The 24,080-nt window shown below is 40.2% G+C and overlaps 1 protein-coding gene across 3 annotated transcripts in view; it reads left to right on the forward strand.

The window, feature by feature from the left end:
* Positions 1-24,080, forward strand: part of TOGARAM2 (TOG array regulator of axonemal microtubules 2) — a 94,804-nt gene that overhangs the window by 62,798 nt on the left and 7,926 nt on the right. For all 3 annotated transcript variants that reach the window (XM_072634083.1, XM_072634084.1, XM_072634085.1), the window contains one exon: positions 10,664-10,750. In XM_072634083.1, the coding sequence (XP_072490184.1) occupies positions 10,664-10,750 (87 nt within the window). The remainder of the gene's footprint in view (positions 1-10,663; positions 10,751-24,080) is intronic.

The raw sequence follows: 24,080 nt of genomic DNA on the forward strand, positions 1-24,080 counted from the left end.
ATAGAGCTCTGGATCTGGAGTCAGGAAGACTCATCTTCCTATATTCAAAACTGGCCTCAGACACTTCCTAGCTGTGTGACCCTGGGCAAGTCACTTAACCCTGTTTGCTTCAGTTTCCTCATCTGTCAAATGAGCTGGAGAAGGAAATGGCAAACCACTCCAGTATCTTTGCCAAGAAAACCCTAAAAGGGGTCATGAAGAGTCAGACATGAATGAAAAAACATCTGCTTGGAAAATAATAATACATATATATGTGACAAATTATTCAGTCTCAAGATCTATTTACTTTGTTTAAAAATGGATTTTCACAGGGATTTGTACATCCCTTGAAATGACTACATATGCCCTTAGGTATTCATGACACAGACTGGGAACCACTAGCTTAAGTCCAACCGAATTAGGGAGGGAAATCTATTGCAAACACAAAGCTCTCCAAAGTAAAATGTAAACAACCTTTGGATTATCTGCCGGTTTTTATTATCCTTGCCAATGCCCCCATTTCTTAACATAGATTACATCATTAAAGATAATACTAATGACAGCTGATATCTACATAATTCTTTAAATTTACCAGGCATTTTACGTACATTGTTATTTGACTCTTATAGTAGACTATAAAGTGGGTAGTGTATTTTCATTCTTATTTGGTCGATGAGGAAATAGTCTCAGACAGGTTTACTTGCTGATTCTAGCCTAACTTTTCAGCCTGACATCTTACTACCCTCCACCTATCATATAATACGTCCGGTCCAACCACACTGGCCTTTTTGCTGTAAACACAAAGCCTTCCACCTTTCCACTTGCATGCTGGTGTAGAGGCTCCCTCCACTCCTGGAATGCCCTTCCTCTTCATATCTGCCTATTCAGATCCCTAATTCTGCTCACACTATATGACTCTATAAGGTCAGCCAAGGCCTTTACCTCCATTACCTCATTTGGCAATGTTCGTGTCAAGCTGGAATAGGTCTTCTGGTGCCGAGTCCAGTAGAATTCTTTCCACTGCATGTCGAGCACAACTTAATAAATAAAAATGTTACCAGAATTTTTTTTAAGGGGAGAAGAATGACCCTAGGATTAACAGGTTTATAGATTTAGCTTCTACTGAAATGCAGCCTTGTATTCTTTAAAAGCTAAAGCTCAAAGGCCAGGGGGGAAAATATTAGGAAAAATAATACCCAAATAAAACTAGAAACACCTTGAGAGGACTGAGGAGGTCACAGCCAGCTTTGTTTTGGGGGAAACAAGTCCTGGCAGCTTGTCCTTTAATGTCCTACAGTGATGGAGAGATAGGCCTAGAAGATGGAGGAAAACAGAGAGATGCAATCTATCTCATGCCTGGTAGCTTTTTTGACTTTTGAATCTGCCCCATGGAATAAGCACTCAGAAATAAACAGAGGAAACCTCTTTGGGGTTTGCAAACATTGGTTAAAGGTGAGGGCTGCTCTGAGGGGGTTGCTGGTCTCTGTCTTTGCATGAATCTGGTCCTTAGTTACGTGGTCTGAAGGCTGAAAGGGTCCATGGAATAGAATGGTTACCAAATGATAAGAACTGAGCAAGGGGGCTGATAAAAGTAGTGTTACTACCTTAGTAGATACTCAGTGTGGTAACTTTTCCCTCAGTGACTTAGGTAGTGGAATGGAATGTTCTCAGGCATGGTTTGTTGGTACAACCTTGAGGAGGAGGCTGGGTATCCATAAGAAGGGGTAGCTAGTGCCTGAGAACGTTGGTTTTTAATAGCAGCAGCAGCAGCAGCACCAGCAGCAGCATTTATATATCACTTAAGTTTGCAAAATGTTTTAGGGCATGTCTCACTTGATCCTTACACTAACCCTTTTAGGTAGGTACTAGATCACCCCCATTTTACAGATGAGGAAACTGAGGCACAGAGAAGTTAAGTAAATTGCTCAGGGTTGCACAGTTAACAAGTATCTCAGTTATGTCTGGTCATTTTTCAGTCATGTCCTACTCTTTATGGCCCCATTTCAGGTTTTCCTGGGAAAGATACTGGAATGGTTTATCATTTCCTTCTCCAGCTCATCTCACAGATGAGAAAACTGAGGAAAACAGAGTTAAATGACTTGACCTGGGTCACACAGCTAAGTGTCTGAGGTCAGATTTGAACTCAGGAAGATGAGTCTTCCTGATCCCAGGTATGGCCTATCTATTATGCCATATAGTATCTTAGGATTGTTCCAAGTATCTCAGACAGGATTCAAATTCAAATATTCCCAACACCAGTCTATCAGAGCTGCCTCTGAATGCAGAATAATAGTAATGTCACTGTAACACAGTGTTTTAACCATTTTGCAAAGTGCTTTCCTCACTACAAGCCTATGAAGGTGGTAGGGCAAGTATCATTCTTGTTTTAGAATTGGGAGAAATGAAGGGACTTGCTCCAAGGGACACAGATAGTGAGCATCAGAGCCAGGCCTCAGAGTCAGGCCTCATTACAAGTCCAACAAGCTTTCCACCTTGGGAAGTCAGAGAAGACAGCCCAGGTGTCACTAGCAAAAAGCAGAGTATGTGATGCCTTGGGAGAAGGCAGGATAGGCAAGTCAAGGCCTCCACATGAGAAAAAAGTAGGACTAGATGTGATGTCTAATGGCCTGTCCAATATAGGATTCTGGGATTCTTAAGTTGGCTTGAGTTCAGCATCCCAGCAAGTCACAAAGCTAAACAAGAATGAGGGTCCAGTAAGCAAATACTGTATCATTTTTGGATGCCCGACAAAAGGAGGAGAAAGTTAGGAGCTGTGATGTCCTCTCCTAGTCTAATTAGTCCAGGTGAGATCAGTTCAGGCTTTCACAGGCCCTCCTCTTCATCACTGCCTCTTGAAGCCCCCACTTAAGGCTTAGCTCCACTGCCACCTCCTTTAAGAGGCCCTTCCTGACTCCCCAAGTTCTTCGTGATCCCCAATCCCCAATCACAGTGGATTTATTTTGTATCTATCTTGTACAGAGGCAGCATGGTCTTCAAGTCACAAAGACCTGAATTCAATTTTAATAGATAATACCTTCCCCTTTCAGACTACTTTCATCTACTGTGTAACTATCTTGTATGTACCTAATTATTTACACATCATCTTATTCATTAGAATGGGAACTCCTTGAAGATAGGGACTGGTTTTGCCCTGCTTTGTATCCCCACCACTTAACTCAGTTCTTGGCACATAGTAGGTACTTAATACACGCTTGTTGACTGACTCAGAGATCTGGTCACCTTAGGCTGACTCAACGATTTCTCAAAGTACCTTCTAATTCCAGAATTCAGGGATAAGGTAGATAAAACAGACATAATTTCCCCGATAGCTACCTGTCTGCGGTTTGACTAGAAGGGATAGGGATTGTTCACTCCGTCTTTTTCACTGAGGAATGGGTGCTTGCCTAGTTGCTTCATACTAAGATCTTACCTCCTGACTATCCATAGTACAAGAGTATTTGATATTATTTACCTTCAGGGCACCCTGGCACTGAGGCTAGAAAGGAACTCTGGCAGGAGTGAGTAGACTGTATTCTTAGCACAGAGGCCTACAATCAAGAGAGACTTATGGGGCAAGTGTCTGCCCTGGAAGGAGAAGGCATGGGTTCTTCCTCTGGAGTCTGAAAAAACCCAATTTGTATTGGATTAGCTTCTTTCAGTTTAATTATGAAAGGAAATTCACCAGTTACTTCAATATAGCAATGATTTGGGAAAAAATATTGCAAATCACCAGAAAAGATGAAATTCCATTTATATAGTCCTTTCCTGAAAACAACCTTTGAGGTAGATAGCATAAGTATTGTCCATAAAAGTCCCACGTCAATTCATCATCACTTTATTATCACTGGACTTGAATGAGCATTTAATGGCGTCTCAAACAATGGAAATGACTTTATCTTAACATGATGTTCCATCTCCTGCTTCTGTGACTTTACACAAGCAGTCTTCCCATGCCTGGAATGCTGTCCCTCCTTACCTTGCCTCCTGGAATTCCTAGCTTCCTTCAGTGCACAGGTGCCACTTCCTAGATGAAGCATTTCCTAATTCCCCACAGTTATTAGCTCCTTCCCCATCTTTCTTGGAATTATTTTGCATTTACTTTTATTTGTGTCCATGTTTCACCTCCCTAATAAATTCCTTGTGGTCAAGGAGTGTTTCATTTTTCTGAAAATCTTCATACTTGTACATGTTTAGCATCTAGCATAATGCCACAGTGTTTATTAAAACATTTGTTGAATTGAATTAACAGGAAACTTGTGGTTATCAATATGAGTCATTTTTGAATCAACTACATAGAGAAAGACCTTTTACTCTTAGAATAAAAATAAAAATACTTATTTAGAGAAAAGAACAAAAATGTGAAGATAAGGCATGTATTAAGGCAACTCCATACTGACCTATTTTTGAAAGCTATTGATGCTCCTCAAATGGGAAATGGATAAAGGAGCAGATACTGACATGGGCTGTCATGATTTCTTATCATAAAGTAAATGACATAAAGCATTTGCCACAGTTATGAAGACAAAAGACCCTAGAAATGATTTCAGCCAGCAAACACCTGATCTTTAAGCTAAGTGGTGATATACGGTGACCAGGACCAACAAAATCTTACCGAGGTAGATTAAGAGCGTGAGTAGTACCATCTTATTAAACGGTGAGAAGTAATGAGGAAAAAATGAATTTACAGAAGGCTTTACATGAGACCCAATTAAGCAAATCCTCCCAAGAACGTTTAATGATGAAACTGGAAAGAAGATAATAAAGAGATAAAATATAGGAAAGATTCATTATGATTTCTCCTACAAAGTATTTTCTCTGTCAATGACAGTGGATAAACTACATTAAAATTCTAACATCACAATCTGTGGTAGGCTGAGAGAAAAAATAGAAATGGTACTAAAGGAAACAAAAAAGCAGATGATAGGTGGGCTAGACCCAAACATGTGCAAAAAGGTCTGTACTGGAGGTTTCAATCAATCAGTGATTTATTGATTTATTATTAAGCACCTACTAATTATTATTAAGCACTGTCAGGTGCTGTTTTTGATGTTACTCAGAGAGTAATTCTTAAAAAGAAAAAGTTGTGGATGTTATTACTACCAAAAAAAGGGGTAGGGATAGAAGTACCTACCAAACTACTATATTTCACTGCATAATTGTCATACCCTGTTTTTTTAGTCCAAAAATTGGTTTATATCCTTTCATTGTGTAATAGTAGTGTGATATAATTTTGTTTGTCACATCACTTAAAAGGTAACCAGAGCAGCAATGTATTCACTGGTGGCATGTGAACACACATTTATCTTTTACACTTTGAGAGCCATGTACCTAGAATTCTCAGCCCACTTGTGCATTGTTAGTATTCAATTTTAGTGTATATTCACAAGTATTCCATACATTTTAATCCCGCATCAAAGACAGTTCAGTAATGTGATTTTAAAGTAATACTGACACAATATTTTTTAAAAGCTTCAAATAGTGGTTGTACCCCACTTTGTTGCCAAAAAAAAATTGGCATAAAATCTTCAATGATTATGCAGTGAAATAGGTATATGCTTGCTTTTTCATCCCTGCAAATTTTTTATGAGAATAAACTACTTATGTATTGAGGAAATATTTAATAAAAATATGAGAAGGGACAGCCAGCCTTTTCTAAGTGATATTCTATAGGAGACAGTGTCTTATAGTCACAAATTGACTAAAGAATATTGATAATACAAGATCCCACTATGCTGCTTACTTGTTTATTATAAAAAAGAATTTGACTCAATGGAATGAAATGCCATTTCTTCCAAAGGTGTCTCATATGCATATGTCAAAAATCATATAACATTCTTTGAAATGGGAAGACATGACCATCAGAGATGTTTACTACTGATATGAAGGACGTCAAATGCAGAGTCCAAGTGGAAGAGGTAGATTCTATACATGATGAGAAATCTTTTGGTTCAGAAGTGTCAAATTCCTGCCCTAAAATATGATTAGGAAATGTTTACCAAAATAAAAATACAATGCAACATAGATAATGTTAATTTGTGATTTTCTAAGTCAATATTCAACCTTCAAAGATTCTTTTCCATTTGAGTTTGAAACCACTCCTGATTGTGGCTGACTGTGCAAATTGCATCAGGTACTGAAACATGGCAATGCCTCATCCTCGAGACCCATAATTATTCAAAAGAGTTTAGCCTAACTATCCATACAGGAGAAACCAAGTAGATGAAGAATACCTGTTGACTGGATGGATAGCATTAAGTTGTGGATGGATAGATGGATTCTGGGCCTAGAATTTAAGACATGCTGGAGTACTTTTTTTTTAATGGGGTATTGCTTTCAGTGACCCCAAACTCCTCCCTGAAAACAGAATCCCATCTTGTCAAATAAATATTCTTCTGGTCACATTGTATGACTACAAATAATGGAATACCACAGTCTCTGAGAATTTTAATGGTGAGTGATCCAAAGGGCAATGGAGAGACACATGGTGGATGTAAATGAACTGCAGCCCCTAAGCAGTAATGAATTATTTGTGAAAAATGGGGAAAATAGAATTAAAGATATGTATTTCCAGAAAAGGAGATGGACCAATCATGAAAGACAACAGTTCACACGTTGCTTTGGTAACCATGTGACTTGAGATTTAAAAGGACCCAGTGGTGGAATCTCTTGTGGAGGATTTGAGGGAAAATCTGGACAGGCTGAGTTGGATAAGGAGGCTTTGGTGGGATGTGATTTGTATTACTTCAGGGAGGAACTAACATTGAAGAGATCACAGATTGCAGGAAGTATTGAAATATAAGTACCACACCCAGGAGTGTATTGGATCCAAGTTGAATCTGCTGGAGAGCCAGTTGTTAAATTTTCAGTGTCAGCATTTACACATCATAAATTGGCAAATGAAACAAATCAGGGTTTGGTTTACTGTTTGTTGATTGTCTAGACTAAAAGAAAATTTTAATAGTGCAGATTAAACTTAAAAATGTGTAGTGTGTTACAGTCTTCTCCCCACCCCCAGCCAGTTGTTAAACATTTACCAGCATACCACTGATTATACTTGTTTTACAGAGAAGAAAACTGAGGCATACAGAGAAAAAGTGGCTTTTTTTCCAGATTAACACAGTAGACTAACACTTGGTCTCTTAACTCCCAGTTCAATGCTTTTTGCATATTCCCTGGATGAGGTCTCAAGTTTTTATACCCTTGATAAAAGGAATTCAAGTCCTGAAGAAAGCCAGATGATTCAGATACAGAGAAAGCTTCTTTGGTTTGGGCTTGTTGTAACACCTCATCTCCTTTGCAACTCCCCTGCAGGTGCAGACAAGCTCTGCAGCTCCACCTTTACTGAAAGCACTGGGCGTCTTCCTTGTCCTACCTTCTATTCATTGAAACGTTCAAAGTGTTTCTGCAAAATCCCAGTGTCAGGGTGTGTCCATCTAATATTCATATCAACATTTAGAAGGTGGATCAGGAACATTCCAGCCCTGTGTACTTAAAGGAGATCTTAGGACTTAAGAGTCACCAAGCCTAGCCCCCTCATTTTACAGATGGAGAAACTGGGATTGAGCCAGGTAAAGTGACTTGTCTCATTGTCACATCGACAAAAAATAGCCCAGTCAGGATCTGAACCCAGGCTTTTGTATGCACCACTGCCAGCTTCAAGCTAACAAGCCACCGATTATGAACTTTCCTCACCCTCTGCAGGGCTAAGTGTGTTTTTATCTGAGATCTGTTTCTAAGTAGCTTCCTTAACAAGAAGAAAACAGGAATCAGGCTTTACTATTCTGGTTCAACTGAGACCCAAGCGAGAGTTAATTGCAGGGTACAGATGATGAAGTTCCTGCTAAATGCAGCACAGCAGTTAATATTTATTTAACCAATGCTGGTGGGTTCAAGGCACACCTAGACGCGATGATGTGACAACCCTCCCCCTCCCCTTCGTTTCCCCCTTGCATCTAAAAGCAACCTTTTATTTTTTTTTCATGTTCTTATAGCCATCTATCTGGATTTCTCCTTGACTATAGGGAACATACTGTCTTTTCCCTCTTTGCATCCCCAGGACCTAAAACAGTAGCTAGTACATAGGAGGTGTTTAGGAAATGTGGAATGAAATCGAATTGAAATTTTAAAAAGTGGATGTGATTCGTGCTGGGGCTGACTTTATTTAGGTGGAATAATAGATTTCCCACGGCAGCGCCTAAAATGCCATCATTCCTTTGGGGTAATCATTTCTCCTCCGCTGATGTTCTTTTGCAAAGTGCTTTCAGTAACACTAATAATAGCTTAGTGTGAATGAGTTCAGCCTGCTCTCCTTTCTGTACTGTAGGAGATAGTAGGACTGAAAGTGCCCTGGGCATCCAGGCCAGGATGAGAGGGAGAGGGGAAAGGAGGAGGGAGAAAGAAAGGAGGGAGAGAAAGAAAGAGAGAGTGAGAAAGTGTGTGTGTGTGTGTGTGCATGTGTGTGTGTGTGAGAGAGAGAGAGACACAGAGAGAGAGAGAGAGAGAGAGAGAGAGAGAGAGAGAGAGAGAGAGAGAGAGAGAGAGAGAGAGAGAGAGAGAGAGAGAGAGGAGAGAGAGGAGAGAGAGAGAGAGAGATTTCCAAGACTTAGCAGTTTTTCCTATAATTGGTCATGGTCCCTGACTTCAGGGAACTTATTATATGCAAGACAAAATTTAATCTGAGGCAGCTAAAGGGAAACAACATAATATCATGGGGAAAGAATTAGAAATCCAGAGAACTGAATTAGAAAATTCTCAGTCTGCGGCTAACTTGCTGAGTGACGTCTTTGACACTAAGTGTCTCTGGTGACTTAGAGGAAGCTAGGTGGCTCATTGGGCCAGGAATTAGAAAGACCTGAGTTCAAATTCAGCCTCAGATACTTAACTAACTATGGGACCCTGGGCAAGTCACTTAACCTTTGCCTTCCTCAGTCTCCTTAGCTGTAAAATGGGAAACATGATAGTGCTCCCTTCCCAGGGTGGTTGTGAGGATTGAATGAGATGATACTTGTAAAGTACTCAGCACAGTGACTGGTGCTTAATAACTGCTTATTTCTTTTCCTTTCTTCCCGTCGGTTTCTTGGCCTCAATTTTTTTTATCTTTAAGGTGATCATAGAGTTTTAGAAATTATTTGTAGGATCATAGACTTGAGTTGGAAGGGATCTATCAAGTCCATTCCCCTCATTTCACATAGGAGGAAATTGAGGTTCAGAGAGGTCACACAGCTAGAAAGTGTTTGATACAGAATTGGAACTCAGGTCTTCTGGAGTCTGGGTCTGGAGTTCTATCCACAGTGTTTCTAAGCTGCCTTGAAGGGGGTTATACTGGATGACGTGTATATCCCCAGGTTCAAAATCACATATAAAGGTGAACTGCATAGGTTCAGTCTATAAAATGGATTGAATAATACCTACCCTAGCTATCTCCCAGGTGACCATCATAGGTTGTTGTGAAAGTCAAAGGATAGATCATCTGGGAAAATACTTTGAAAAATTAAAAAATCCCCTACCAAGCAATAAGTATACAGTATTACTACTGACTTACTTGTTGTTCAGTTGTATCTGACTCTTTGGGACATCATTGGGGTTTTTTCAGCCGATATCACTGTATCACTAGAATGGTTTGCCATTTCTTTCTCCAGCTCATTTTACAGATGAGGAAACTGAGGCAGATTGGATTAAGTGACTTGCCCAGGGTCACAAGAATAATAAGTATCTGAGGCCAGATCTGAACTCAGGAAGATGAGTCTTCCTAACTCCAGGCCCGGTGCTCTATCCACTGCACCACTTAGATCTTTTATACATATTTCTGTTCCTCTGTCCTCTGAAGTAGACATGCAGAGGGCTTTTTGAGTTAGCGTGTAAGTCCAACAGCTCCTACTCCACGAAGCCTGGCTCAAGGATATGGACAATTCTTATTTGTGTAGAGCCGTCACATCCATGGTACTGTTTGTTTCTAATTACCCTTAGAGGCAGGTTCTATTTTTGACCAGCCTTGTGCTATCACCACAGTAGGAATATAATGGGGAGAAACCCCCTCCTGCCCATGCAGATCTGTAGAACTTCTCTGCTACTTGTAGTCTCAGAGATGCCTGCCTCGGTGGGGCACTTAGAGCTTGAGAGATTTGCCCAGGGCCACAGAGAGGGTGTCTGTCAGAGGTGGGCCTAGTACTCAGGCCTCCCTGACTCTACCCTCTTCTTCAACCCCTCCCTGGAGGAAAGGGAAGAGAAGGCAGGGCAAGTACTATAGTACTTATTTGGGCTGGGCACCGTGCCAAGCACTTAAAAGCAAAATATGATCTCCTTTGATGCTCATAACAACCCTGGGAAGTAAATACTATTATTACATCCATTTTCTGTAGTTGAGGAAACTGAGGCAAACGCAGGTTAATTGACTTTCCCAGGGTCACATTGCTTATAAATATCTAAGGCTGGATTTGAACTCAGGTTTTCCCAACTCCAGGCACAGTGTTCTCTCCACTGTGCCACCAACTTCCTCTGGTCACCAGGATCTTATGTGGTAAATTTCCACTTCATTATATTAGGGGTAGCTTACTGACCTGAAAGAAACTCTTTGCTTTTTCAGAGTGTTGTTTTCTATTAGTGGGTACTTAACACCCTGGAGACAAAGTGCTCCAGAAACAAAAGAAATGTCTATATTGTCACTATTTCACTCTGTCTCTTTCAGACAACTTTTCCCTGCTACAAGCTTTTGCGGGTCGGCTTTGCTTCCTGAGTGGCCGAGCCATGTGTGACATCACACAGCGTCTGTCAGGTAAGAAAGACCCTGGCTTCGGGACAGATTTTGTGATCCCCATATCACAGCATTCTACTTTTTGCTGATATATCCCTCCCATGGTGCCTAAAAACTCCTGCCCTTTCATTTCTAACATTTAAGCTGTCCATTCCTTAGTTTACCATATTTGTAAAATAGTTGAAACACGCATTTCTCCAAGTATTTCATCTTATTGATGTATGGGTGCCTCCTGGTGGTAATAAGGTAGTATTGCTGACTTGGGCTTAACCAAATTAAAAATTATTTATATGTATATATAATCACATAATCACATGTGTGTATACACACATAAGTATTAAAATGTTATGTAATATATACAGACATACACATAAATACATGTTATTGATGCCTTTTGCTTTTATAATACAGTCATTTCTGGATTTACCTCTTCCCCCGGTCCTTGGTCTCCCTCCTACCTCTTCCTCCCAGTTGACTTTTTCCTTGTAACAAAGGAAAACAGTTAAGAAAAACCAGCCAACACAGTGACAGTGTCTGGTGAGCAGAGTGTGTCACATTCTACATATAAAGATATGTAAGTGAAAAGACGTCTCTGGTGAAAAGAAGGAAATGCATTTTTTTCATCTCTGGGACCAAGATTGGACATCATAATTACATGGCATTTAACTTTGTCTTACTGTTCTTTTCATTTACATTTTGGTCAGTCATTATATATACCATTTTACTGGTCCTGCAGACTTCACCCTGCATCAGTTTGTACAAGTCTTCCCATATTTCTCACTTTTATCACATTCAGTAATGTTTCATCACACCCATATTTCACAGTTTGTTCAGTCATTCCCCAATTAATAGGCGTTTATTTTGTTCCAGTTCTTTACTTCTACAAAAGGTGCTGCTATGAATGTTGTGGTATATATGAGACCTTTATTTTTCTGACTTCAACTTCACCGTAATATATAATTAGAGTGGGATCTCAGGGGATATATATAGTTTAGTCATTTTTATTTTTTTATAATATTTTATTCCCTCCAATTACATGTAAAAACAATTTTTAACATTAGTTGTTTCTTTTAAAGTTTTGAGTTCTAAATTCTATCCTTCCTTCCCTCCCTTCCCTGCTCCCTGAGACAGTAAAAAATCTGCTACAGGTTATACATGTGTAATCATGTTAAACATTCTATATTAGTCATTTTTTTTAAGAAGACAGAAAAGCAAGCGGAAAGACAAAGAAACAAAGAAGGAAAGAAGTGAAAAATAGCATGCTTCAGTGTGTATTCAGACGACATCAGTTCTTTCTCTGGAGGTGGATAGCATTTTTCATCATGAGTCCTTTGGGATTGTCTTTGATCATTGTGTTGCTGATAACAGCAAATCATTCATAGTTCTTCCTTGAACAATATTGCCGTTACTGTGTACAATTTTCTCCTGTTCACTTCATTTTGTATCAGTTCATGTATGTCTTTCTAGGAGTTCCTGAAATCATCTTGCTTGTCATTTCTTATAGCACAACAATATTCCATTTCAATTTTATACCACAGCTTTTTCAGCCATTCCCCAATTGATAGGCAATCCCTTTGATTTCCAATTCTTAGCCACTACAAAAATAGCTACTATAAATATTTTTGTACAAGTAGGAACTTTTCACTTTTTTTAAAAAGTCACTTTTCTTAAATAATTCAAATGGTTTCCAGAATGGTTAAATCAGTTCATACTTTCAACCACAGGGAGCCTGTCTTTTTGCAGCCCCTCCAGCATCGACTTTTTCCATCTTTTATTATTCTTACCAATTTACTTTATGAGAAGTGAAACCTCAGAGTTGTTTAAATTTGTGTTTTTCTCGTTATTATGGTGGTTTGGAACATTTGGAACATTTTTATACTATGTCCTTCAGAAACTATTTATTCAAATCCTGTAACCACTTGTCTGTTAGAGAATGCATTACCAAAACTCATCGAGAGGCTAATGGGAACCATTTTTTGCTGTTCTTTCTGACGTAGTTTCTGAGAACAAACTGTTAGAAAACTGGCAGTGCTTGTTATCCTACCACATTCAGATTTCAGCTAAGATAAACTGCTCCAAATTTGGCTTCTTGCTTATGGTAGAGATAGAAAGTGAGTTTAGAGGCATTTTACTCTAGGACTGGAGTGTGTTCACTGACCCAAGGTCTCCTCTCCACGTTCTGGTACTATTGATGAAATTGATCCAGAAGATTTTTTTTTTTACCTGTCTTTTGGAATAAACATGGCACAATATTTGGCTTTATGTCCTTTCATGGTGAGTGAAGCTAACTGCTCATCCAGTCCTGGTCACATTATTCATTAATTCACTGAAGGATGTTAGAGCCAAGAGGGGCCTCAGGGATCAATTAATCTAAGCCTTATTCTGTGGAGGGGAAATGACTTATCCAAGGTCATACAGCTTAGTAAATAGCAGAGCTGGGATTAAATCCAGAGTGTCTGGCTCCAACTCTTGTATTCTTCCTAACATGCCTCCATGAAGAATTAAATTTGCCACAGTATCTACAGCTAGCCTGGTTGGTAATCCTTTACTCCTAAAAGGGGATTGACTTCAACCCTGTAACTGCAACTGTCTCTACCACTGAAGGTGAAAGAAATTAAAAATGTCTCCTTGAGAATGCTCCTCCCTTTCAGCAGAAGTGGGAGCACTATGGGTGTGTAGCACTGCTTATCCTGTCAGTCACTCAGTCAAATCAACAAACACTTACTTAAGTGCTTACTATGCACTAGACACTGTGCTGAGTCCTGGGAATTCAAAGAAACCAGTGGAAACAGGATCTGTTCCCAAGGAACTAATTTCTTTTCTTTTAAAAGAAGCTTTTTTTTTTTTAAAAAGTTTTGTTTCTTACATCACCATAGTATCCCACGTGTCCTTTCCCTACTACCTCCCTAAAAGACGTTCTATATAGCACTTTTTTAAAGAAGAAGAAAGTCATCCCAAGTGATTAATACATTGAAAAAGTCCAAAAACATGTGCATTGTGCAAAACCATAGGCCTCCCACCTCTCCAAAAGGGCAGATTGGGGGTGTCTTCTCTCAGCTCTTCATTAGAGTCCTACTTGATCTTTAGAATTGGAGTATACTCACTTTTGGTCATTTGCTGTGGTGTTCTTTCCATTTACATTGATGTAGTTAATGAACATATCGTTTTCTTGGCTCTGCTTACTTCAGTCTGCATCAGTTCATACAGATCTTTCCATGCTTTGTCTGTATTTATCACACAACATCATTTCTTATGGCACAGTAATATTCCATGAAATTATGTACCACATTTGATAGCCATTCCCCAATTGATGGGCGTCTGCTTTGTTTCCAATTCTTAGCTGTCACAAAAAGTGTTGCTATAAGTACTTTGAAGCGTATGGTGACTTTTTTCTTACCAATAACTTCCTTGAGGTATAAGCTCAGTAATGGAGTTTCTGGTTCAAAATGTGATTTTTAGTCACTTTATTAGCATAAGTCCAAACTGTTTTCCAAAATGGTTGCACCATTTTACAGCTCCACCAACTATGAATTTGTATGCCTATCTTTCCACATCTCCTCTAACATTGACTGTTGCCATGGAGTTAATATTCTAGTGGAGGAGACAACTTGTACAGATGCAAGTACATGCAGAATATTTGCATGTAAGTGCAGAATACACACACACACACACACACACACACACACACACACACACACACACATATATATATATATATATATACAGATTATATGCGAAATGAATATGAGGTAGTTTTGAGAGGGAACACACTAGCAGTTGGGGCTGGGGAGAGATCAGGAAAGGCATAATATAGGAGATGGAGCTTGAGCTGAAATGTGAAGGAAATCAGGGATTCTAAGAGCTGAAGGTGAGGAAGGAGTGCATTCCACACACAGAGAGAGGAGGAGATGGGGTATTATGTATAAAAAATATTGAGTATGCAAATATGGCTGAATTGCAGAGTACATGGAAGGAGGAATGTGTCAGAAGACTGGAAAGGTAGGAAGAGGCTAGATCAGGAGGAATTGCAAACCCCAAAGTTTATATTTGATTCTAGAGGCAATAAGGTGCAACCAAGTTTATTGAATAGGCAGATGATGTGCTTGGACTTACAACTTGAGTGAAATCACTTTGATATCTGTGGGAATAGATTTGAGGCAGGAAGATGAACTAGGAGGCTATTTTAATAGTCCAGGGGACAAAGGCCTGACTTTGTGTGGTGGTTATGTAAGCAGAGAGAGGGATGATGTATATGAGAGACGATGAAGAGAGAGAAATAAATGTGGTAACTGAATGAATAAATGGAGTGATCGAGAGTGACAGTCCAGGATGACACAGATGTCTCAAAGATGTGTGACTAGAAGGATAGCATTGTACTTGTAAATAATAGAGAAATTTGGAAGAGGTATATGTATGTGTTTGTATGTGTATGCGTGTGCATGTATGTGTTTGTAAGAGGAGTCTTATTTTGAATATGCCAAGTATGAGATACCTCTGTGAGATGCCTCTAATTCAAAATGCCAGGAAAGAGAATAGAATACTGGATAAATAATTTGTGAATCATCTGTGAAGGTATGGTAGTTACCCCAAGGGAACTGATGTGGTCATCAAATGACAATGTGAAAAGAGAATGGGACCCAGATGGAGCCTTGGAGGAGACCCACAGTTAGAGGGAATGATGTGGCTGATGATTCAGCAAAGGAGACTAAGAAGGACTGTTCTGAGAGGTAGGAGGAGAACCAGGAAGGGGGAGTATCACAAAACCCTATAGACAGTGTCCAGGAGGAGAGGGTAGTTGGCAGCATCAAATGAGAGAGGCCAATAGGGATGAGGACTGAGGCTGGTTAGTTTTGCTGGGCTACTTCCCCACCCTCTTCATTCTTTTTAATCTCTTTTTATAAGGAATGACTCTCTGGGGAAGAGGATGATTTGAAAAGGAAGGTGGCACAAAAAGGAAAGATACCATAACATTGTTTTTAAAGATAAGAAAAAAACATAAACAAGAAACACTTTGCTATTAAAGAGATAAAAAGCAATGTTTACTGTCAGTGTCAGAAGTCTTGACAAAGCAGATCTAGTGAGACTTGGTCTACCTAAGCAGATGAGATATGCTGTAAGCTTTGTTATCAGTAGGTCTGATGTGGGGCAGACCTAGGTCTGCTTATGACATCGTGAAAGGGTATGCCTTTTGTGATGATACAACCATATTTTGGGAAGATACTGGACTTCACCATCTCTCTGATTGAGGAGACATGCTGTTGGGGAAGCAGAAGCCAGTTGTAGACTTCTTTATTAGCAAATATCCTAGTAACTCCTAGAGCGAGAAAACCTCCTAGTCCAATCTTTGGAATCCATACTTACTTATTTGGATCAGTGATCTCATTGTACTCTCTCCACTGGTTTAGATTGCAACTCATTTATATTGGTTTTTCCTTTGCAATTCTTATCCACGTGCTAGAGTCATCCCAATTGGGCTTTTAACATTCTGAGGTTGCCTGTAATCCCTCACTCTCACCAAATCATCTGCTTAATTCCTTTTCTTTTTTTAAATAATATTTTAATTTTTCCCACTTGCATGTAAAAACAATTTTTAACATTCATTTTTAAAAATTTTGAGTTTCAAATCCTCTCCCTTCCTTCCTTACCCCTTCTCTGAGATGGTAAGTAATTTGGTAGAGGTTATACTCTGTGTGCAGTCAGCAACAACATATTTCCATATTAGTTATGCTGTGAAAGAAAACACAGACAAAAACCCCTCACAAAAATTAAAGTGAAAAATAGTATGCTTCAATCTTATTTGGGACTCCATTAGTTCTTTCTATGGAGGTAGATAGCATTTTTCATTATGAGTCCTTTGGAATTGTCTAGGACCATTGTATTATTGAGAAGAACTACGGCATTCACAGTTGGTTATCCTATAATATTGCTTTTATTGGGTCCAACACTCTTCTGGTTCTGCTTATTTCACTCTTCATCAGTTCAGGTAAGTCTTTCTATGTTTTTCTAAGATCAACCTGCTTGTCATTTCTTATAGTACAATAGTATTCGATTACAATCATATACCACAACCTACGCCATTCCCCATTGATGGATATCCCCTCAATTTCCAATTCTTTGCCACCACAAAAAGAACTGCCATAATTATATTTGTACAAGTAGATTCTTTTTTTTTTTTTTTTTGGTAATCTCTGTGGTTGTTGTGTTCATCCTTTGTTTTCTAAGAAGACCATGACATCAGAGAAATGATAACATGACTTGCACTTGACTTTGTTTTGAGGAGGGAAGGCTGTGCTAAGTCACCAGCCTCACTTTCTCTTCCTGAGCCATCTGGATCCAGTGACCAGATATTCATCAGAATGCCTGGAGACAGCCCACTAATCTCTTTGGGATACAGATCTAGTAGTAGTATTGCTGGGTCGAAGATTAGTTTTGTAGCCCTCTGGGCATAGTTCCAAATTGCTCTCCAGAATGGTTGGATCAGTTCACAACTCCACCAACAATGCATTCACGTCCTAGTTTTCCCACATACCCTCCAACATTGATCATTTTCCTTCTCTGTCACATTAGCCAATCCACCTAAATTGTTTTCTGATGATACTTTTTTCCTTGATCATGTCTGTTATGCCTCTTAGTGTACTCATCCTTGTGGTTAACATGTGGCAGTCTATTGATATTCTCTGTTTATTGCCTTTTGGGTTCTGTTTAATCTTCATTCTTCAGAGATTATGATGTTTTACGATTTGCATCTGACAACAGCTTTGTTGTCAGACCTGGCTTGAAGTCCTGTAAGTCTCCTGCCTTTTAATCAGAGATAAATCCCAGAAGAATGATACAGATAAAGCTTTGAAACTCTTGTACCCCCACCAAACCTAGTAAAAAAATATCCTTCTGGGGTAGAAATAAGCACATTATATATAGGCATAGATCTTAACTCTCTAGCTATGATAAAGATTCTAGGCAATGGAAATGTGAGGATATTTGTATTCATCTATGTGAGGGAGTTGCTGGCTAGAATTGCCTTGGGGAAGCAGTGTGGTACAATGGAAAGAACACTGAATTTGCAGTCACAGAACTTTGAGTTCAAATCCCAATTCTGCCACTTATTCTTTGTGTGGTTTTGGACAAACAATTTCTCTGTGCCTCAGTTTCTTCATCTATAAAATCGGGGATTTGCTCATATTAGATGACCTAAATGACTGTCCAGCTCTAAATCTTTTATCTAGAGATCCAACTCTTCCATTTCAGTCAGGGAAGTCAACTTATTTCCACCTGTGGGTTGGTGCTTATCCACAATCTGGTAACTATTCTGTCCTTGGCTCACAGAACCTTTGTCTCAGCATTAGACACCTTTCTTACTGCTTTTGCCCCATGCTTATCACTTTGTTTCCCTAAATCCTAATTCCTTGTTGACCAGTCTCTGTCCTTGACCCCTTACTCCATATTGCTCAGACCTTCTGTTTAGACCCCTGACTCATTATTCCCTAGTTTGCTAGTCTGTGCTATGGACCTCATTTATCCCATCTATGAACTCTAGAATTTTTGTCTACCTAAGTCTGATGGATTACTTCTGTCTCTTCTTCCTTATCAGTGATATCTCCTCTAGATTTAACTACTGACCCAGCCAATTTATAGCATCTGCAGCCCCTGTTCTTGTTCTGGGCCCCTCAGCTGGTCCTGTTGCCACCATAATGCCAAAACGACAACAGCAGTGACTTGGGGGCATGCTGGGGAGATGGCAGAAATATGTGACAATGGAGGAGGAGAGAACTAGATTCTCCACAAGGCTACTTGCCTTCAGCTTAGATGCACTCATGCCTGATTTGGGGACATTCTTTTCTGATCTTATGCAGACAATCTGCTTCAGCCTAGAAACAGGTGATCATCATTTCCTCCAGTCCTTGAACTTTATTGTAATTTTTCCATCCTGTTCCAAGAGACTAAAAATGGCAGCTGTTTTTCCCCCTGAAGTCACTCTTCATTAAGCCCAGTGCTAGCCATGGACAGAGGAGATGGTAATTTCAACTGACACAGAGAGATGACCAATAAAAGCTTAGCTTAATAGGAGTAAATCTCTTGCTAATTACCCCCAGCTACATTTAAGCCTAAGCTTGATGGACCTTTCTCCACTATGATGGCCCCCAGGAGGGCATCTGTAGTCTCAGTCAGTTAGAAAGACAGTGGATGGCCAGTTCCTACAATCACAGTGCTCGGCTCTGAGTTGGCTTGCCTCTTCTCTTTCAGCAAAGAAAATATGCGCAGAAATGGAGGCCAGGGCTCTGGAACAAAGAGTGAGAGTAGAAGCGATTTTTTCTGTCATTGGGATGTAAGGGAAGTCTATGACTCTTCTTCCAGTCTGAAATGCATTCACATACCTGAGTTTGAGAGGATCTTGTTCTTCCAAGTGGAGAGAGGTGGGCCAGTGGGCATGAGTGACTTTGGGGTCAGTGGAGTTGGCGCTTGTGCTTAGCGTTAATCTGTAGGGACTGGAGTAAGTATCCATCACTGCCTTAATCAGGGACAGGATTCATCAGCATGTCTCTGACCGCCTCCTCATGACAATGTTTGTGGGTAGAGGATTGCTCCTAGAAGGGTGGGATAAGGCAAAGGAAATCCTAGACCTTCAGCCCCAGGACCACCATTTCCTTGTGGTATTTCTTGCTTTCTAGTGCTGCCTGTCCCAAATTCTTTTAGTGTCCTTTGTTCTATCCCCACTTACTTACACTTGCCTCTCCCAATCTTAGCTGACTGATTTGGGATTGACTGCTTCCCTTTCTAGATCTTTGGTATCCTTTGCTTAACTGGACTCCCAATCCTGAGAACCTCCTGGACAGTCCTATTGCACTGCTGCCTGTGGATTGAACTTCTGAGTCTGGAGTCAGAGAACATGGTTCTAATTCCATTTATTCCTCCACTGTGTGACCTTGGGCAAGTTATTGAAGCTTTCTGAGCCTCAATTTCCTTACCTATAGAAGGAAGGAGTGGGACTAGATACATGGTCTCTGAGGCCACTGCCAGTTCTAGAACTACAATCCTATGCAGCCCACTGAGAGAGCAGATGATAATGACAGTTCAGATATCACTGGATTGGGTGCTCTTGTCTTCTTTAGTTCCTCATTTCCCAACTACTCTGGTCATTCGTTGTGGAAAGGACTAGGCCATTGAGGAAAGCACTTGTGCATTATCTTGTGGCTCTATAAGGGCATAACCTACACTGAGCTGATAGCAGAGGGAGCAGATGACCAGGGTCTGCCATCCCTGCCTAACAGCCTGGCCTGCTGAAAGCATCCCTGACCTGCTTTGTGGATACCATCCCACCCTGGTACTGTGCCTCTCTCTGTGGCTTATGGAAAGATCAGCTTGCAGAAGAGAGTGACAGAAGGATTATAGAGTCATTAGTCCTTTCTTCATCCTGCCATTGGTGATTAAGCCAGCAGCAGTACGAAATTATTTGGCTGTGAGCAAATGTTTGCCCTACTGGGGCCATCTGGATATAACTACGTGGAAGCTGTACCCTTCCTGGTGCTATGGAGAGCATCATGCTGGCCAATAACAGGTCAGGTTTTTGCCAGCCACTAACTGGTTGGTCTTTGACAATCATGACCTGAGGCAGGCATCTGATAGATGGAATTGGACAATTTGGAGGCACAGGTGTGAAAGGGACCTTCTGTCCCTTGTCTGTCCTAGGGAGTTATCTGAAGTCTGGGGAGAACAAAAGCCTCAGTCATCCTGTTTTCTGTGTGTGTGTGTGTGTGTGTGTGTGTGTGTGTGTGTGCGCATGCATGTGGCTGTTTTGTTTTGACAGCTTTAAGTGGCTAGTCTTGTCCTGTCCTGTTGGATCCTTCCTAGAATAGAATTCCCACTGCCTTCAACTCAATTCTTTAGCATCGAAGGTAGATTTTTTTTTTCTCATTATTTGGTACCTTCAACCATCAGTGTTCTCTGTATCTAGATGGCTCAGTGGATAGAGTCCTGGGCTTGGAGTCATAAAGACCTCAGTCCAAATACAGCCTCAGATCCTTCCTAGCTGTGTGAACCCTGACAAGTCACTTAATCTCTGTCTACCTCAGTTTCCTCAATTGTAAAATGGGGATAATAACAGCATCTATCTCATAGAATTGTGTGGATCAAATGAGATAAAATTTGTAAAGTGCTTACTTAGAACAGTGCCTCGTACTGTTTTTATTCAGTTATTTCAGTTGTGCCCAACTCTTTGGGAACCCATTTAGGGTTTTCTTGGCAGAGATACTGGAGGGGTTGGCATTTCTTTCTCCAGTTCATTTTTGATGGATGAAGACCTGAGGCAAACAGGGGTAACTGACTTACCCAGGGGTCACACGGTGATCTCTCCAGTACACCACCTAACCTCCCCTATTTGCTGGTTCATAGTAGGTGCTATAGAAATCCTATTCCCCTTCTCCCTTCTTAGTTAAGACCCAGATCTATCCTTTTACTGCTCTTTCTTTCCATCTTCCCCAACAATAATAAATATATCAATAGGTATTTAATGCATACCTATTATGTTGTAAGCCCTTGGGGAGAGGGGTAGTGCAGAAAATTATCAGATCCAGTCAGAGGCAGTCTGTCCTGGAGGCGGGATGTAAAGTAGGAAGACCCATGGAATGAGAGTTGGGAAACCTGGGGGCTGGTCTTATCTTTCCTACGAACTTGCTTTGTGACCTTGAGCAAGTCACTTCTCCGTTTTGAATTTTAATTTTCCTCATCTGAAAAATGAGGAGGTTGTATTAAATAATTTCTAATATCCTTTCTGATTTTAACATTCCATAATTCTGGTCAATAAACAAATAATTACTTTGGGGGAGATTAGACACGCTTCTAAATAAATAACTACCAGTATAGGCAACTGGGGCAGTTAGGAGGTACAGCGAGTAGATAGGGTGCCAGGCCTGGAGTCAGGAAGACTCATCTTCTTGAGTTCCAATCTGGCTTCAAATAATGATTAGCTGTGTGACCCTGGGCAAATCATTTAACCCAGTTTGCCACAGTTTCCTCATCTGTAAAATGAGCTGGAGAAGGAAATGGCAAACCACTCCAGTATCTCTGCCAAGAAAACGCTAAATGGGGTCCCAAAGAGTTGGACATGACTGAAGCAACTGAACAACAACCAATAGACAAGGCAAGGTATGCTAAGTATGAAATGAATGTTACAGAAAATGGTCTATCAGGTTTCAGCATAAGTGAATGTTGTACTTTGTCAAGACTTTTAAATCCAACTATTGATATAAATGTGGTTTGGAATATTTTTGTTTTTAATTAATAATATTAATATTTTAATAATTAAATTAATAATTAATTTACTAAATTAAATTAATATTCAATAATTGAATTATGTCAATTACTTTCCGAATGTGGAACTACCATCCTGTATCCTTAGTATATTTTGAATTTGATTTAGTGAATGATTTATTGAATATATTGCTGTGGTGGTTAATTATTATTTGTCTCTGGTTCTCATTCTTTGTTTTCTCATTCTCTGTTTTAGGTGTGCCCTAGGGTTTTACAGGAGAGAGAGTTTAATGGAGGATAGGGGTAGTGAGGAAGGTATTGGGGGAAGGTGGAATTTGACCTTACTTAGCCTTGGCCAAAGGGTCTATTTTTTCAGACAGACAAAAAAAGCACATTGCCTGGCACATAGTGCATACTTTACAAATGCTTGTAGAATGAATGGGGAGGACATTCTAGGTGAAGAAAATATTGTATACAAAGGTATAGAGGTAGAAATGTGTGAAGAGTTTGGGAGATGGTGAGCAGACCAGTCTGAATGGAGAGGAGATTTTTTTTTTTATAGGGAAGAAGTATTGAGAAGGGAGCTCAGAAGGAAGTGTCTTTCAGGGACACCAGTTACAGAAGAAGGATGGGGAAGAAAGGGTGACTGAATGACTGTGCAGAGACAAGGGAGAGAGGAGAGTTAAGGATAACTCAGAGGGCCTGTTCTCAAGTGACAGAAAAACAGGGAACAGGGAATAGGGAAATCAGGAGGACAAACTATTTCAAGAGGTATGGGATGGCTTCAGTTTAAGACATGTCCAGTTTCAAGTGATGGCAGGACATCCAAATGGAAGCATCTATCACTAAGTTGGAAACTAAGGACTATAGCTCAGGGCTGGTGAGAAAGAGACTCATCCACCTAGAGGTGACAGCTGGAGCTGCTCTCACTCTTCTGTCATAGCATTCCTCCCCATTCCTTATCCCTCCTCAGCTTCTCCTTCATCCTCACTGTGACCTCCAATCTTTCCACTCCTCAGGACTTTCCCAGGCCTTCATTCCTACTCCAGCTACCCCACCTCACTCTTTGATGAACCAGTTGACCTCTCTACTGTCCTTTGCCTTGGAGTCTTTTCCCCCTATCCTCCTATAGCTGCTCATATCTTGCCAAAACCTAGCCCTGGATTACTCCCACCACCTGCATCTTTTACTCTTTAACTCAGATGATACTGAGTAGAAGTGGAGTAAGTCACAACCATGCTGCCTGGAACCCTATCCACTGTACCACCTAGCTGCCCCCCACTGACTTTATTGGTAGCTGTTTAGAAGTGTGTCTAATCTCCCCAAAAGTAATTATTTGTTTATTAGCCAGAATTATGGAATATTAAAAGAGGAAAGGACAGCATATTTGTTATCATATTTGTTATATCTTGACACCCCATTGATACTCTCTCGGGAACTCTGTGCTCTGGGTTTTGTGATACTCCTCTCCCTTGGATCTCCTCCTTCCTATCTGAGCATTCCTTCTTAGCCTCTTTTGCTGGTTCATCATCCACATCATTTTATCTAATGTAGGTCCCATCTAATGGATGGAAATCTGCCATTCTTTCCTCTTTTAATATTAACTGGGCCCTTCACTGTATCAAGGTAATCTTTTTATTCCTCCCTAATTGAGGAGGAATCGCCATCCTTCCAGGGCATCCCTTCTCCATGACCATCTCAATTGAGATCATCCCCTTATATTTTATTGACTTCAAGGCCATTCAACATAAACTCCCCTTTGTTTTGCTCTCATCTCACAAGCCCCCAACAGTTTCTTATAACTTTTGACACCTTCCCCCACTGTTTCCTCCTTTACTCCAATCTCTGATGAAAATATGGTCCTTCTCCTCACTAAGTCTTGACACCGCATATCATCTTATCTTTTCTAGTAGATTGCTTGTCCCTCTTCTCACCTAAATCTTCATTCTCTCCCTGTCTAATGGTTCCTTCCTTCCCTGCCATGTACAAATATGCTCATGTTTCCTTTATCCTCAAGAAGCCCTAACTAGAATTTCCCATATCCATTAATCCTGTATCTCTCCTTCTTTTCTTCACCAAACTTAAAAAAAAACTTTCTGCACTCAGC

The sequence above is a fragment of the Notamacropus eugenii genome, chromosome 1 (assembly GCF_028372415.1).
Source record: "Notamacropus eugenii isolate mMacEug1 chromosome 1, mMacEug1.pri_v2, whole genome shotgun sequence".
NCBI lineage: Eukaryota > Metazoa > Chordata > Mammalia > Diprotodontia > Macropodidae > Notamacropus > Notamacropus eugenii.